Consider the following 17,797-nt stretch of genomic DNA (forward strand, 5'->3'; position numbering starts at 1 on the left):
GTAGATTTTCAAAGGGGATTACTACTTAATAAAAATCCAATTCTGGCACCACGGGATCCTTATCCTGCGGAGAGTTTGAAGAAGAGAGAGCAAGAGAGGAGAGACAGCGGGAGAAATAATTAGACAGTGATGGAGACACAGAGATCACAGTGTACCTAACAGCGAGGACTCCCTTTTTTCAGGATGGCAGCTTCTGAACTCATTTCTGGGAAGAAAAAGAAGAAGAAAGAAAAGCCCACAGATTCTGAGAAGCACCTTCATTAGAAAATGTTTGTGTCTTCAAGCATTAGAGTTACAGGTTGATTCAAACTATACTGAATTCATTATAAAATAACCCTGACACAGCTGCAGTACATTTTTAGGTCAAGTGCCTTCCTGAAGCATATTTGGATTTTTCCCCCCATTGACGTCCATTTTTATAACCTTGAGTCACACTAACAGTTTTTGACTTGTGAATTCCAGTATAAGATAGACTAATTAAACATGGCAAGATTGGAAGATTTCCGAGAATCCCGGTAACAACAGTGCCGATGCAAGTCATTTCATCCAATCTTTTGAGTGGAGCAATGAGGATGAGAATTTAATGATGGCTGAGTGGAATTGCATCATTGCAGCCTAATTTAAATTTAAAAAAAAACAACAAATCAGAAGATAATCTTTATCCCAAACACAGGTTAGTGGTCAGATTTACAGATAATTGCGCATTAGGCTCCTTTCAAACATGCACCTGCTCATTTTGTGGTTTTTCATTAAAGACTTAATGGGAAAAGTCATTTTAAAATCCACCAGTGATCCAGTCTGGGAGAGAAGAATATTCATATTAACAGAAAACCACTGCTGCCATTCCATAATGCCCTATCTTTTCTGAATAAAACCCTAAGAAAAGAGCCATTACTTTCTTTTTGACACACCTGTGTAAAGAAACAGGTAAAGGAAGAAATACATAAACTTCTTCCAAGTCCACAGCAGATGTATATATGCCACGATTATAAAGATCATATTGCATCATGTTGAGAAATGTTTTGCGGCCTCAAGGCTAGAAACACTATTCAAGTAATCCAACAACTAATCAGAAAAACTATGTTGAAAGAGCTTAAAAGTACGTTGTCCCCAATTTTATACAAACCAATGTTCTGAATTAATATTTACAGTCTTTAGCATGAAATATCACGCAATAATTAATCAGTTAAAAAATAAACATGTAAAACTTCACTAGTTAAAGTCACGGCTTTACCCCTTTGTGTGATGATGGGAATACAGGCAGCCTACTTTGATTTTTTATCACAAGATGGGAAACTGTCTGTTATCACAGGTCAGAGGTCAAAGTTGGAAAGACAGCAGCAGTTTTAGGACTGAGAGCTTTGAGGTAGGTGCTTTCCGAAATGTGGCTTTGAAGTCATATCTTCTGACTCGAGGACTGCCTTAAGCCAAGATGTCACCCCAACATTAAATGAACACTTCACCAAAAAAAATCTTTTGACTATCAAATACACGACCTTGAAGCTTGGAAAAACTCGAAAAAGTTAGACAGCTTAGATTCACAGCAGTTACAATGAGTTCAAGTTCTGACAGAGTCACAGAATAAAAAAAGTATCAGTAGAAACTTTTCAAACCTCTCCTGCTGCATAATCCACTTCTCCCTGGTGGTGTGTCTTTTCCAAAAACTAATGTTTTTCTACACTGCTAAATACACTAATTCATGTTATGCTGTACTGTGCTGTAGCTTCTGTGCAGCTTCAAAGCTCCTGGAAGTCTGATTTGTTTGGCAAAGCAACAAACCTTTTGGAGACATGTAAAGCATTTTTGGCAGGGCCACAAAGGTCTATGAGTGAGTGAATGAGTTATGAAGTTGCACCATTGGTCAGCCAGCCAAGTGTTGGTGTTTCCCCATTGGCTGTTGCTCTTTTAAAATAATTTGCACAAATAGTTCCCTATTAGGTAATCAACAGCAATACAACTCATAGCCTTATTCGCAAAAGACTAGTATATTCATGGGGACCTCAGACATTGTGTATTGATACGTATGACGTGGGTCACCCTGGGACCCCTGCATTTTTTATGCTTCATGTCTATTTTTTCTCCTCTGGCGTATTTAGTCTATATACCTATCTATCTATGTATCTATCTATCTATCAGCACTGGGTAACATTTAAATAGTTATGATACCAGTACCAATCCAAGTACTCTTAATGTGATACCGATACCAGTTGAGTACCCTTTACACGTTTTGTGCACTTGCTTTTATCCGGTGTAATAGGCATGAAGTGTTGCTACACTTTAGAGCGTTTAGGTGGCATATTGGCTGCTGAACTGCTAAGCGTGCTCACTCAAATTCACCACGACTTCACCACCATAGACGATTGTAGCTGCTGTGGCAATGGGCCAATCACATGTTGCATTAAATCGAAGAACGCTTGCGTTGATTGGCTGTGAGCAAGTCTATACAAATAGTCATATTTTCGAGCTCTGGGTGCTAAAAGGATCGATTGCAGGTATTGTTTGACAGGAGGTTTCAATATAATTTGGTATTGATTTATTTTGGTTGATACCTTAAAGCTATTGAGTATCGATACCCAGCCCTATTGCTCTAGCTAGCTTTTTAAATCACTGTTTAAATGTTCTGACCTAATTATTGATATCTATATTGATTGATCAAGGCCCCTAGTCTGCCTTTGAGCTCACATTTTAATAAAGGCACATTTCCCTCACTTGATTTGGTGTACAATTTCTCTGGAGCCTACGTGAAAGCTATTTTGGTACGGTTGGAGTAGGTTATAACCCTTCCATAGCTTACATCTCGCTTTCTAAATGGATTTGCAGTTAGGTCTACAGAACATTTTAGCTTTTTTTTTTTTTTTACAATGACATCAATCTTGTTTACAACCCCAGCAGGCAGCTATTGGCAGCAAAAAAGTTCTGATAAACCAGCACTGCACAACAGACACACCAAGTTAGCAACTAACATGTGACCTCTGGTAGCATTTAGCTGCTAATTTAGACATATTTCCCTCAGGAGTTGGCAGAAACAAAAACAGAGTTAGGTTGAGAGTGGCTATTGGACTCAGGTGGACACAAACATGAGTCCAAATGAGTGCTAACATGTTTTGCAAAACAAGACTACCATGTGTCCATAAAAAAACAGTAAAGTTGACAGTAAATACCTTGAATTGCTCATTTTGGTACATTTTGTATACTCCAAGCAATCGCTGACAAGTTACATACTATCTATCTGTATTGCTCAACACCTGTTTACCTTTTTCTTACTCAATATACATCCAGTATGTATGTGTTTTTCTTGCACCATATTACAATGCAATCACTCAGGGTTACAGGCAGGTAGACATAGGATCTTTTGGAGGAATGGAAATCATTCTCAAGGGGCTAAAAGCAAAGAAGTCTGACCCTCCTCTCTGTGCATGTTTGTAGATTTGTTTCAAGAAACATTCTGAAACTACACACACACACACACACACACACACACACACACACACACACACACACACACACACACACACACACACACACACACACACACACACACACACACACACACACACGTGCGTTTATACAGTACTTGACCTGGGGCAACAATACGAATGGTACAATTTCCCTGCTAATATCTTCCTGGCCTCAGCGGAGACTTAAACCTGGGACCTTGCAGTCTCAAGCCCATTTCTCTAAACGTAAGTTTTTCTCGCTGTGGTTATCTAAAAGAATTCAGTGTAACAGAAATTACGATGACCGTTTCGCCTCTGTTAAATACCTATCTCACCCCTCTCTGTTCCCTTTTCTCCCTCTCTCCGTCAGTCCCTCCTTCTCCATCAAGGTTGCAAACAAAAGCTGATTACCATATTCATGAGTCTGCCACATGACAAATGATAGCGAGAGCAAGAGAAAGAACAAAATCCATTCTGTAACGTGCTGTCATCTCATATCGATCATCCTTTCACCTGCAATTATTTTCTCAGTCCCTTCAATGTTCTCTCTCTCTCTCCTCCCTCACAACTTTCAGTATCCCTCTATTCTCTCGCTCTGTTTCTTGTCTGTCAACACCCTGTTTATAACAAGGCACCAAGAGAGATGTGTGTGTGTGAGTCTGCACATTATGACACTGATGGAAAGGCTAAACATCTTGTACTATATAATGTAGTTTGATGTTTTGTATCTCGTGTGTGTCTGTGTGTGTGTTGTCAGTGAGAGGAGAGAAAGATGAAGACAGGAACAGTGTGTACGTGTGACTACAGTGATAAAGAGGTAACTCAGATATTCCCACTGTGCAATAGTCTTTATTTAATTATTGGCTGGTGTGTTAGCATAAGTCAGCAGTTGAAGTCCTCATCCTAAACGCATTTTCTCTTGCAATGTTAGATAGGCAGCGAAAGCGCATATGCTAGCCAAGTTAGCTTGAAACATGAGAAAGTTTAGGTGTAAGCAGTAAGGAGTTTTTAGCTCATAAAGCTAACTTTAGCTAAGTCAGCTAGCCAGCTACAGCTGATTAAATCTCCCAGCAACAGTTGTCATTTCAGACTCAATAAGGAAGTAAAAGTGTGCTTTTGTCTGTTTTGCCTCTTGCCTTGTTTATCTCTCCTTCCTCTATCTTCCTTCATATCTCCATCCATTTCATGTCCTCCTATCCCTTATTCCACTTATTGCTTTTTAAAACCTCTTTCTGACCTCTACTTATAACCTTTATTGGCTTCCTAGCTTCTCCCTTCTGTTGTTTTCAACCCTTCTGTATTTTTATTCTTTTATTCATTCTCTTAATCCCTGTTTTCTTTTATTCTTCCTCCCCTGTAAATGACCCTGAAGAAGACCCTGTTCTAAGACACGTCGGTGAAATAAAAGCATTCTTCCAGTTAGTCAGCTTAGTGTTTCTCAGTTGCTTTTGTTTTTTTAACCACACTTTTATTCTCCACTATTGTTTTCCTCCCTACTGTACTGTTTGTCTTTCACCGTTAATCCATCTTTAGCCTTCTCACTTTTCCATTTATTTTCTGAGCAGCAATTTTTCAGGTTTTATTACAGAGACATGTTTTTTATCACCTTTAACTAGACACGCAAAAATAAATGAATAAATTGTGTGTTATTGTTGCAGATAACTTGACACCTTGCAGAGCCTTTGTGCTTCATTATTCTACTCTGAATTACATGGCTGAGGATGACTAACAACTGCAAATACAAAGAGTCTCTCACATGGATGGAACTCTGAAATATAAAGACCTTTTCTTGTGTTCACTTCATCCTGCATCCCCTCCCACCCCGTGTTATCTCTCTCTGACACTTTGAAAGGGAATAATGACATGACGCATCACCATTTTAAAGCACATGAATGAGAGGACTGAATGAGCCGAGAGAGAAAGACAAAGGGACAGTTAGAGATATAGAGAGCGGAGGAAGGAAGACAGACAGATGGAAGGAAAGTGAGATAGAGGCAGACACCTCGCAGGGACAGAGGAAGACGGACAGACGGAGATAAACGCGATGGGGAAGGTAGAAGACAGAGACAGACGGAGAAAAAAGAGACAAGAGGGGAGGAAGAAAAAAGAGACAGAAAGCCTGCCTCCTTATCTTTGCCTGCCTTTCAACCAACCTCACACTGGCACCTTATACTGTGTGTTGTGTGTGTGTGTGTGTGTGTGTGTGTGTGTGTGTGTGTGTGTGTGTCGGTGTGTTTCTGTGAGGATGTTTTCCTGTTTGTGTGCATGTATGGTCTAAAGTAGGCCTGCAACTAATGCGTTTTTCATGATCAATTAATCAACTTATTATGTCTTCAATTAACTCATTAATCATTTAGCTACACATCATAAACCAGTCAAAAAAAGAAAGGAATCTCTGCACAGCTGAGTAGTGGCAAGTGCGTAGGAGGAAGGTGCAATCAAAGAAATGATAAAAGCAGGAAAAAGCACCTGTACAGCACAGGTACTCATCAATTAGTCAGAGTGATCTTTCAAGTCTTCTCATTAGATGATTGAGACAACTCTTGTATTAAAATGTGGTATTGCCGTCCGTGATATATCTGATGAAGGTCTGAGAGACCAAAACATTGCAGTTACTAACAAACAAAAGTGAGCTAGACAGTGTGCAGGAGTTTTTTCCTTTTCATATCGTAAACCAGTAAAACATCCCCAACAAAATTTCAATAAGTGCAAGGTAATGTTGTCTAAGAAACATTAAACTCATTAGCATCCGTGTGTCCACTGTATGTATACATGTGTTTAATATGTCCAGATATGTACATTCCATGAAGGCTATTTAAGCTCCAACATGACTAAGCATGTCACCAGCAAATTAACTCAAACACATGAACAGAGAACCTATGCAGTTCTGTAAAATGTTTTATATGTTGGAAAAACGTGCAGATTGTTATCTTAGCTTAGCACAAAGAATGGAAACAGGGAAACCAGACTCTGTCAAAAGCTAACATAATCTGACTACTAGCACCTCTGAAGCTCACAAATCAACATATTAGCTTAATTGTTTAATCAGAAGTACAAAAAAAACAACTTTTTGAGTAAGCTTTATTGTAAGGCTTATAAATGTATTTATTTGGATCCACATTTGCCTCTACCAAGTTAGCAACTACTCTTCCTGAGGTCCACACAATCCCTTTATTTTCGATATTGGACACAGTTATTTGATTAACATACAAGCATTTTCTAGGACCGTCATGGATGTTCATCACTTATAATGGTTACTTACTACGTGAACCTTTTTAAAACTTTTTTACATAATATAAATCATAGCAGATCTAATATTGTCAATATACTGTATGGTAAAATATCTTCCATAATCTTTCTTTTTGTATGTTTTAAAGCATCTATAATGTTGGACACAATGAATGATCAAGACGGGTTATGCATGAATGCTGTAATGATTGATGTGACACATGCTTTGGAGGCTTGCTATTGGCTGTCTAAGTCTCTGAGGGAGGGCGTTGAGATGTAGCGTTAGGAGTCCCTGCTGTCATAGATTAGTATCACACTTCAGTTTTGTTAAAAGTTACTTTAGCTTCTTCACATAAAGTCCTATTTAAAAAAAAACAACTAAACTCCCAAGTCAAAGCTTAGGTTCTCAGGAGTATTTCTTAGACGTTCAGGTATCAGATTGTGTTACACTCATACTCACTCATATATCTACCTGTAGGTGAACCACGTGGATGTGATGGAGAGAGGAAGGAGTGGAGTGATCCAACATCGGAGGAGAGAAACAGTTTCAATTAGCGATTATCTGAGCCTCACTGATTTTAAATACGACTGACATTTAGGTCTGAGAGCACTGGTATGACAAATGACTTAAATGACGAACAATTTGTTGAGCTTGTGGTGAATAAAAGGAATATACATTACCAGTCATTGAATCAAATTGTGTTTAATTTATCAAGTCATCACAATTTATTGCGGCCCAGTTCATGTGCATTTTCATATTCACATTAACTTTCACTTTCTACATGAATCAGTTTGTCTATTTCCTTTCATTTGGCTCACTGTACCAAAAGAGAAAAAAAAGACATCATTGTTTAAGTTGTGACTAATGTATTGATTAACCTTTTTCTTTGGATTCATCAAATAATTTATTGGTTAGCACTCCTGTATTTAATCAACAGACATATGTTTTATCATATTTTACAGTTTATTTCATGGAAATGCATCGAGAGACATGAATCCAAACTGTCGTCATAATGGCAGGATGAATATTGTTCTCCTATTAACCCGAGGGTGGACCTGTGACACCAATATTATTTCTTAGTTAAAAATACAGCAAGTCTTAAATGCATCTGACATTTAGATTATGCATTTATTCTGAGCAATTTCCAGACTCTGTAAGCTGCTAATAGTGCTGATGGTATTGCACCTACACTTTTCTGACAGCAAAGGGTTTTATTTATCAGGAGATGTGGAAATAACTCTTCAAGCACCATTATTCCTGTTTTACTTTCTTTCTTTCTTTCTTTTATTATAATGTGAAAATCCTTTAAACGTATATTATGAATCAATCTTTAATTATTAGAGGGTTATTTTGTTTTTTTGCCAGTTGCCTGTAGCTCATTTTAGTATAATAACAATCAGCATAATGAATTGTGTAACCCATAGCATTATGGAATGATGAGAAAAGCAGAGGAGAGTGGGGGAGGAAGTGTGGTGGCGAAGAGGGAAAAACATTAAAAAAAGAAGAGAAAAGAGAAAGAAAGGGAGAGGAACCAACAGTTAACTGGGAGGAAATAATAAAGGAATGAAGAGGAGAACAAATGAATGCGCGAAGGAAGAGAGGAGGGGTAGAGGTGGTGCGGTGGGGGGGGGGTGAACAACATAAATTTGGTTGCTGATGTAAATCTCCCCCAGGTTAAAACAAGATGATAATTAAAAATGTACTGCAGGGTCACACTGTGAGTGTTGTGCGTGTGTGTGTGTACTTGTATAGCTATCGTTGTGAGAACCAATGTGAATTTTACACCTGAAAAGCGAGGACATTTCAGGAAAGTGAGGACATTTTAGGAAAATTAGGACATTTTGGGTGGTCCTCACTTTCTGATACACCTTCAAAGGGTTGTTTGAGGCTTCAGACTTGGTTTTAGGGTAAAGGTTAGAACTGGGTTTAGGTTTAGTTTAGGGTGAGGGTTGGGTTAGGTATTCAGTTGTGATGGTCAAGGTTAATGTAAGGAGCTAGGGAATACATTATGTCAATGAATGTCCTCACTAAGATAGCTATGCAAACATGTGTGTGTGTGTGTGTGTTTTGGTTGTGGTGGGGCTATTGGGGGGTGAGGTTGCAGTGCCCATTAAAAGGTGTCCCTGCTGCAATCAGTGTACAGAGGCCTTAGGGCCTATTTGTTACTACATCAATCTGGAGTTAATGGAAACACAACACACACACACACACACACACACACACATCCAAACACATTTCTGCCTACAGTGTTAACATTGTCAGAGAGACCACTGAACAGCAGGACACACACATGCATGCACGCACATATGCACTTTAAAAAAGCATGTGCATGTACACACACACACACACACACGCACACGCACGCGCGCACACACACACACACACAGCTGGCAAGGAAGCCAGCCAACCGGGCCCACAGCAGAACACAACACACAAGCAAATCCTAAAGAGTTTTAATGAGACCCTTCCTGTCTGTCTTTCTTTCTATGATTTATAAAACATGTCTTGTTATTTTTTGTTAACATGCATAACAGAAACCTGATTTCCTCTTGCCTTCAGACTACTGATAACAGTGCTAAAATGTTTTATTTTAAGGGTTTAAGGCTGATATAAGTTGCCAGCCCAGACATCCAGGGTGCGAGGCTTGTGGGGGTGGTTTAAACAGTTTTATTCATGAAAACAAATCAGAACCACTGTGGGCCTATATATACTCTATTGCAGCTGTTACAGTAACATTTCTCAAATGATTATGATCTTAAATAAAACAATTATGAAAATGGAACTTGACCTCTCCATTTGCAGAAATATTTTAATCAATTAACACAAAGAAACTCATTAAGTAGTGTATTATTTTCCCTCTCAGCGATGTGATGTGGAGTTCATGTCGTGTCCTTCCCTCATGCAGACACACAGGAGATGTGATTATATACAACAAAACAAAAGGTTAAATGCTAATTTAACATGCCAGAATTAAATCTCCCAATGCTCCTTTCAGTACTGTGCCAATATACTTAATGTCATTCTTGCAAGTCACTGTTTAATTCAGCTCTTTGCACACACAGCAAACTTCAATACTGAATATAAAGTAATCACAGCATGCAATAGTAGAACATGCTGTCATTATAAAAACAGAGGTCATCCCTTATGTATTGCCCCTCATTGACCCACATCTCTGCAAATCTCTGAGCAGGGAAGGTGGCAAACCCTCTTCCATTTACAATGTCATCATGTAGCCTAGATATGGTGCTATTTCTATTGTCACAGTGAAAGTACAATTCTGATTTTATTGTTGTTTACATTATAGGCTGTTCTCACATTGCAGCACTTAGATTTCTTCTTTAAATAGCCTACTTTTACTTTCGATATGTTATGTGGTGAAGCAGCATGAATCACTATGAGGGGGGATACACTTTTGTCCCCATTGGGAATAAAAATAACTCAGTAGAGGCGAAAGAAAGAAGAGGAAATCCCCACCATTCCCCACAAGCAAATCACATCCTGCAAACATTTTTTTCTCTCAATCTGAAAATCACCAAGTAAAGACGAATCAAAGTGAAAAGACTGAATTTGAAAATGTCACGGTTTTGACTGTCTGGCAGTTCTCATCAGTAGATAAGCAGCGCTGTAGTGAGGCTTATGCAGGCTCTGTTAATGCTTTAGCACAAATTAAGTTGCATTGAGTAAATATCTGCTCATAAGTCACTGTTAATTGCTGAGCAGAGGAGATAAAGGAACACAAATACAGCAGGGCAGGAGTGGATAGAGTGCAGGGACACCATCTTTCAACTGTATGACACTGAATTCCCACCAGTTTCAGGGCTTCTGTTCTGTAGCTGAACCTGACCTCTGATGTCCCCATTGAGGGAGGTGATTTCCCTGCTGGGTTCACTAAAGTATCTCTTTATCATACCTGCAAGGACAATGCTGGGTTGTGAGGTGATTTCAGAGTATTGCTCACATGGCACTCACTGGCCTGAAAACAGTTTTCCCCATAATGGTAAGGGAAATCAGCAATCTCAGTCAAAAGACTCTATGCCAGCCCAGTATGCCTTTAGTATTACATTCATATTACATGATTCAGCACCTCTTGATTCGCATCCAATGCCAACATTCGGTGCCAATGTAGGAAGTAGTGTGTGTATAATGCAGCAAGTCAAGGCAAAGTAATGTGGTGCAGGTCGGGGTGGTGGTCCTGTCCTATCACATATCTATAATTAATGTTTAGTTTTCTATAAGCCATAACCATAATCTTTGCCTAACCCTAACTATACCTTAGTTCCCATGTAGAGATACTAACAGATATGAGATATTAAGACTTTATGGCACCAGATGCTAAAATCAATAAATGTAATTCCATGGATGGAACCTATTACAGTTTCACATAAGCTGTGTAGTTATGTGTAGTTCACAACAATAATAAGTCCATGGCTAGCTCATATAGGGGTCGACATTTTCTGTTGTAAAAACTTGGCTTCTACTTGGTGCCAATCTTTCAATACTTTTGCCCAGAGCCGATAATGCATTTGACATCACTCAGTTCAATATAAACAGAGAAGGACCTGTGTAGTTAAGCTACAAAATGATCGCACCAATGCTGAAGAGACCAAGAAAACATCTACTTACAGGATCATTATGAACAGAAAATCTAACCAATCAAAAATGTGCAGCACTAGCAGATAGAAAAGAAGAAACTCTTCCACAAGGTTAATGTGTATTACTGGGTTTCCATGTAGCTTTGTAGCTTGCAAATCTGTATCAATACATTTTGGGGCCATGGTAGCTAAGACACCATGTGGAGACCACAAAAACTGTGAAGGGTCATCCCAGACAGCTTGTGATTTTTCCTACAGGTTGTTAATGCTGGTGGAATACGTTGAAAGTGAAGACAACATTAGCAAAGCCATTTGCACTGCAAACCTTCTGATGATTGCAACCCCTGACCCTCTATTACTCTGAATGATAGAATGTAAATAAAGGATTGAAAGAGTAGTTTCGTATTCAGAAACAAAGCAAGATAAATGAAGAAAATAAGTGTTGTGCTGTTACCATCAAGAGACAACAATCTTTTGCTGAACCTACCAACCTGTTAAACTTACATTGAAGGTGTCTACAAATTAGCCATCAAGCACAATTCCAGCTGTAGGTTAATTTAAGCCTGAAGGTCACACTGAACTGACTACCTCAGTCTTGACAATGCAAAAAACCAACAAAAAAAAAATTGTCCCAATAGGGCATAGGGATGCCATGCCTTGAAGAAGTACCACAGAAATAAGCACTTTGCACCAAAGATGGAAACATTTTCAAAATGAGGACCTGAAGGATAACTACTTAGACTGAAGAATAAAGAAACAGAGTAGTGCAGTTGGTCCTTACCAGGCATGATTTCTATCACTGTGTCTTGCCTCTCCGGGGGAAAAAGGACCTTGGGAGGCTGAGTGGTCTGGAGAGCTGAGAAGGAGAAGAGATGCAGAATGACTATCAGGAGTGTGAGCATTTTAAATCAATGAGTTTTGCTTGACAACACATATCATCATGTAATGAGCTCATCATTCCCACATAACAAATTCTATGTCTGAGAATCACAAAAGGTAAAGGAGAAAAAACACGTTCTTTCTCAATTTTACACACACGCATTCATCACATTCATCAAAACTATTAAATTTACCGACTGGGCTTGAATAGATTAAATCAAAAGATGTCATAATTTCCAAATTGAAAAGGTAGAACATGTAGGAAGCGGCATCTCTAAATGTCAGTCAAAACAAAACAAATTAAGTGCTCAGCTCTACTTCAATGCACCAGCACGTCTGTCATTTGAATGAAATCCCCCGCAGAAGTAGTGCGAGGACAGAAAGAGCGAGAGGGAAACACAAGAAAGGTTAGAGCTGGAGAGTGACAAATAAAATACATATAATAATAATATAGGACTGAGATTAGGCTGATTTGTTTGTCAAATTTCTGAGCCAGGAACAAGCTGACATAATGTTCAAACTGTAGAAAAAGGTGTTCGTGTTTTCAGATATACGTGGAAAACAGTTGCATAGTGACTGTAGGGCTTTACACTGTAAACTATTTTGTGAGGAAAAGCTCAAGGAAAGAATTGCTCTACCAATTGCCCCGCAGCATCACAAACACACAGAGACTGGACCACATTGACTGTCACACCTACTGTGAGATGCTGTCTGAGCTGCAGAGGCAGGTCAGCATTCAGTCAGTGATTTCTTTCTGTCTCTTTGCAGACAAACAAGTTGTCTGACCGGCCGCCTTTCTACTCTGATGACCTGCGGACACACTCTACTTCCACCTGAAGCACCTCTCAATTTCACCTCACTGTACGCTGAACACCAACGAACTCTGTCCAACACCTTTCTACCTCGTTACCTCTGACCATATAATAAATCTGTTATGTCTTTCAGTACTCCCTATTCTCTTTTCTTTTTTTTTTAAACTGCCTGGGCTATTTACTCTACAGAGGAGTTGTTGGGATATGTCATCTGATTATCACAATCATATGCTGTGAAACATGACATTGAAGCAGGTACTGGAGGGACGCCTGGATTTCAGAGGCATACAAAACATCACCTGTGCATTCTCTTAATAAGTGAACTGAAAAAAAAACTTATAAAAGAACAATATTGATCCATAAGAACATTCTCTTAGATATAAATGAAAACAGAACTTAACCAAGTCTGCTCATTTTTTTCATTCACATTACAATAAGCAGCTTAGATCATTTTCTTTTCACTATCAGAGCAGAGATCGGGTGCTTTCATAACCTGTTTGGTTCACTTTAAACAAACTCGTGGTGATTTTGAGATAGCACGCTTAGCAGTTCAGCAGCCAAGATGCCACCTAAATGCTCTAAAGTGTGGCTACGCTACACGACTGTTACGCCTGATAAAAGCAAGTGCACAAAATGTACAATGGGTATCGAATGAAGTACTCAATTGGTATCAGTATCAATTTAAGGGCACTTGGATTGGTACTGGTATTGTAATTTTTGAAACGATACCCAGCCCTACTAACAGTAGACAGTAAGCCAGACACAGAATTTTGCAAGAGTAGGTATGTGATGTTACAATGAATTCAAAAGCAAATTACAGCTAAGACTATCTGCAGATCATCAGCCCTCTTATCATCTTATGGTATGCTAGATCATTTGGTAACCACAGTATGCATGGTGGTTCCTCATTAAAAACCAACTATTCCCCCATGATATTATAGTTCAAAATGTCTTTTTCATCCAGTTTCTACCTGGTGGTCATTATTCATCACATACAGTATGAGGTCAAGTTGCATTTTCGACTACTAATGCCCATGAATTATTTTTTTAATGAGTTCTTAGTGAAACCAGAGAAAGAGAGATACAGAGGGAGTTGTAAAATGCAGCATGATTAGATTTCCCCAAAGTGTGTCCATGAAGCTATGATGATGCATGATGACAGTCCAATGAATGAGTTAACTATTAATCCTCATGATTTAATCTTTAATCCTCTTGGTTGTAATAAATGAACATGAAACAGACCAGAACTAAAAGGCAACGGTGTATAATTGATTCTTTAGACTGGACCAAATGAACCAAAATGCAGGTTTAAAAGTAACATTAGAAAATAGATACTAAGGTGGGACATTGTAGATATCCATTAAAATACACAAATAGCTCTGTAAGTACTGAGTTCATATGTTGGTCATATACTTTGATGCACAGCGACTTACACACTGCTCAGTGTTCATATCGGAGGTAGAGGTATCACACCCGAAGCTGTTTCATTACTCTGACTTTCAGTGTTATTGTAAATTCTGTGACTTCCTTTGTGACAGGAACACTACACGCAGTTTTTTACTACTTCATCTAAACTTTCTTTTTCCTTTTTATCCCAATAACCCTGTCAATCCTCCTATCACTCCATCCCTCCCTCTGTTTCTCTGATAAGACTGATAGTTTCATTTGCATTCTGGAGGTTCGGCTGCGCACTTTTAAGATTAATGAGACAACCCTTCACCTAGACCTACTCCTCTCCTGTTCTGTCCTCTACTCCCAGCCTTTACTCTTCTGTTACCTTTCCTTTTCTCTTTCCCTTCTCATTCTCATGTACAGGCCTTTAGTTACGGTTTTCATCGAGAACAAAAGTGAAACAACTGTCTCTTCTTATGTGTAAAGACATACACATTAGTCCAAGTAGACGTCAGTAGACCAAGGTAACTGTGTTTGAAAATGTTCTTTCATCTAAAGACCAGACATGGGTTAGGCGTGGCTTTTGGTGGCTTCGGGTGAATTTGCCAGCATCTGCCTGGTATTTTGGAGGCTCATTGTGAACTTGGCGAAATCAAAGTAGTAAGTAGAGATGCAGTGTGTCTCTCTATATACATTTGGGTCTTTACCAACTTCTTACTTCAAAATCCAGCAAAATGTTTTTGTGGATATGTCAGGGATATTTTCCCTTTTGACAGATATTCCTCAAGCAGAAAAACTTTATTACATTGGACCCAACAGGACCCTGATTCCAACTGTCTGTTGTGGTTACACAGCACCACTGGCCACAAAATTACCAAAAGTCTCGCTGGATGCACTGCTATTAATTCACAAAAGACCACTACGTCTTGAAAAGAAGATTGCGGATGCATGAGTGTTTGGGGTGTGTATTAACCGGAATAAAAATTTGAATATCAAAAGGTGTGTGGTGAATAGATGATAATGATGGGGTTGCTGTTTACTTTTAGCACATGGCTTCATAGACACACGCACACACACACACACACACACAAACACACGCACGCACGCACGCACGCACGCACGCACGCACGCACGCACGCACGCACGCACGCACGCACGCACGCACGCACGCACACACACACACACACACACACACACACACACACACACACACACACACACACACACACACACACACACACACACACACACACACACACACACACACAAACACACACACACACAAAATCATGCAATTGAGATCTTTGAACTTTTCATTCGTGTCTATGTCTGAATGTGTATGTGTGTGTGTGGGGGGTGGGGGGGGGGTGTCATTAGGGTGGTGTTGGATTTGCAATTCAACCTTGATTTATCAGACATCAAGTGAACAATAGGAAAAAAGGGTCTCTTCTAGTTCAGGTTTGTTTTTTTTGCTACATTTTTGCACCAAGACACCAACATAGTCATTTTCTAGTTCTTTGTTACCTAATGTTACATGATTGTGTGATGTTTGATTAGATGTTCCCATGTGTGTTTTAGCACCAAAACCGTGTACATTGAGCAGACAAACTAATTACCAAGACCAGATTATAAAGATGCACAATGCAGCTGCCTCAGTTCAGTTGTGTTCAGTTCAGAATTTGACCTTTTCAAGTTAGGTAGTGCTGCACATTAGGTCAGACAGAGCAATAATCACTACAAAAACCTTAGAGTAGTCAAAGTTTGTTTTAGTGCTTTTTTCCAGCTGCAGTCATTACAGGCAGCATATATCTGGTTGAAACGCTTCACAAATATGATACAATACAAATATAAGTATACATACATGATTCATGACCAAAAAAACAACTAAAGGCTAACCTATGGAAATGAGTTCTCAGCAGCTGCTTAAAATAAACCACAGATTCAGCAGATCTGATGGAGTGGGGGGAAGGCTGTTCTGAAGTTTAGGAGCCACAACCAATTAAAATAGGAACAGGGGACAAATAAAAGGTTTTGGAGTGGCTGCAGGCGCCAGGCTATGTGCATGATTCGTTACATTTTGAAGTCGGTTATGTGTTTTATTGGAGTCCAATGACATGTATTTTGCACCAATTGAAGACAACCTAGAGAGGACTGAGTACTGCAAGTAAATGGTGTGTTACAGTAAGTGAGAAAAGATTAAGATATCCACCAGAAGTTCCATGTTTTTGGCTGATAGTGTAAGTTTGATTCATGCAATATTTTTAAGCTGAAAGAATCAAGACTGAATGAGTTCAGAAATATGAGGTTCAAAATTCAAATGTTGGTGAAAAAGGATACCAAGGTTCTTAGAGGTGGTCTTGATGTTACTAACAAGGGGGTGACTGACCTCCTTAGTAAAACAATTGGGATGATAATACACAATATGTGAGCACCAGAAAGTTTCAAATGCTTGAAAGTCCTTTAAGGTAACTTTTCTGTGATTTAAGAACACTTTGACGCTATCTGAATAGCCCTGATCTGATCATTTCAGCTCACCATGTGCTCCAAGTAGATTAAAAGAAACGCTGTCTTGTTGCAGTTTTTATCTCAACAGATGGAATGAATACAGTTTGTGTGACAAACCAAATGTGACCTTTTTTTCTCTATTTTCTTTTTGAAATCTCAAGACAGCAAGATTCACAACACATGAAACTTTCCTATTACAATAGATCACAAGATGATATTGAAACAATGTTCATATCATATGTTTTTCTGCTACAAATATTATGACCTCAGCACTTTCAGGATCACTTCATTTTGACTTTCAGTCAAGCATAGAAAAATCTTTTTCTACCCAACACCCTCAGTTTCATCTGACCTTTGACACATTAGTCTTTTTCTTTTGTCACAAGGACCTTCATTTGAGACACATTTTGCAAAAGTACAGACTAATACTGTGAGGGCTGTCACGGTAAGCTGTGCACTCAGGCGATAAATATGAAATGAATGTGGCTCTTTATTGATAATTCCACACCTGATAAGTAGGCTGGAGCACACATTTATCAAAAATATTGCTACTAATAGCCAAAAACTCCACAGGGTATCTTCAACAAAACTGAGGTTGACTGTTGATGGGGGACAGGAAGAGTGAGCCACAATCTCTGATATTTTTGACACAACAACTACATGTGTGGACCTCCTACAAGCATTCTTTCATGGCATTCATGCAACTTCCATCTCAGCTTCTCAGTGAGGACAGTCAATTTCTGCATGATTGCAAGAGGTAATTTGTCAGGAAAATGAGAAATGACAGAGGTGGGAGTGTTTATTTTAACCCTTGTATCGGTTTAAGGTAGTCTTTTTTAAAAATGATTATGTATGTTTTATTGAGTTATTATTACTGATGCATGATGTCATAAACAGAGGAGGAGAGGCACATGGGGATTACTATTATACACATTTTTGGGTAAGAGTAAC

General features: G+C 38.9%; 1 protein-coding gene across 1 annotated transcript in view; it reads right to left on the reverse strand.

Moving 5' to 3' along the window:
* The window catches only part of il1rapl2 (interleukin 1 receptor accessory protein-like 2), a 346,643-nt gene that overhangs the window by 48,324 nt on the left and 280,522 nt on the right, over window positions 1-17,797 (reverse strand). The window contains exon 6 of the mRNA XM_062425656.1: window positions 12,040-12,114. Within this exon, the coding sequence (XP_062281640.1) occupies window positions 12,040-12,114 (75 nt within the window). The remainder of the gene's footprint in view (window positions 1-12,039; window positions 12,115-17,797) is intronic.

Source organism: Scomber scombrus, chromosome 9 (assembly GCF_963691925.1).
Source record: "Scomber scombrus chromosome 9, fScoSco1.1, whole genome shotgun sequence".
Lineage (NCBI taxonomy): Eukaryota > Metazoa > Chordata > Actinopteri > Scombriformes > Scombridae > Scomber > Scomber scombrus.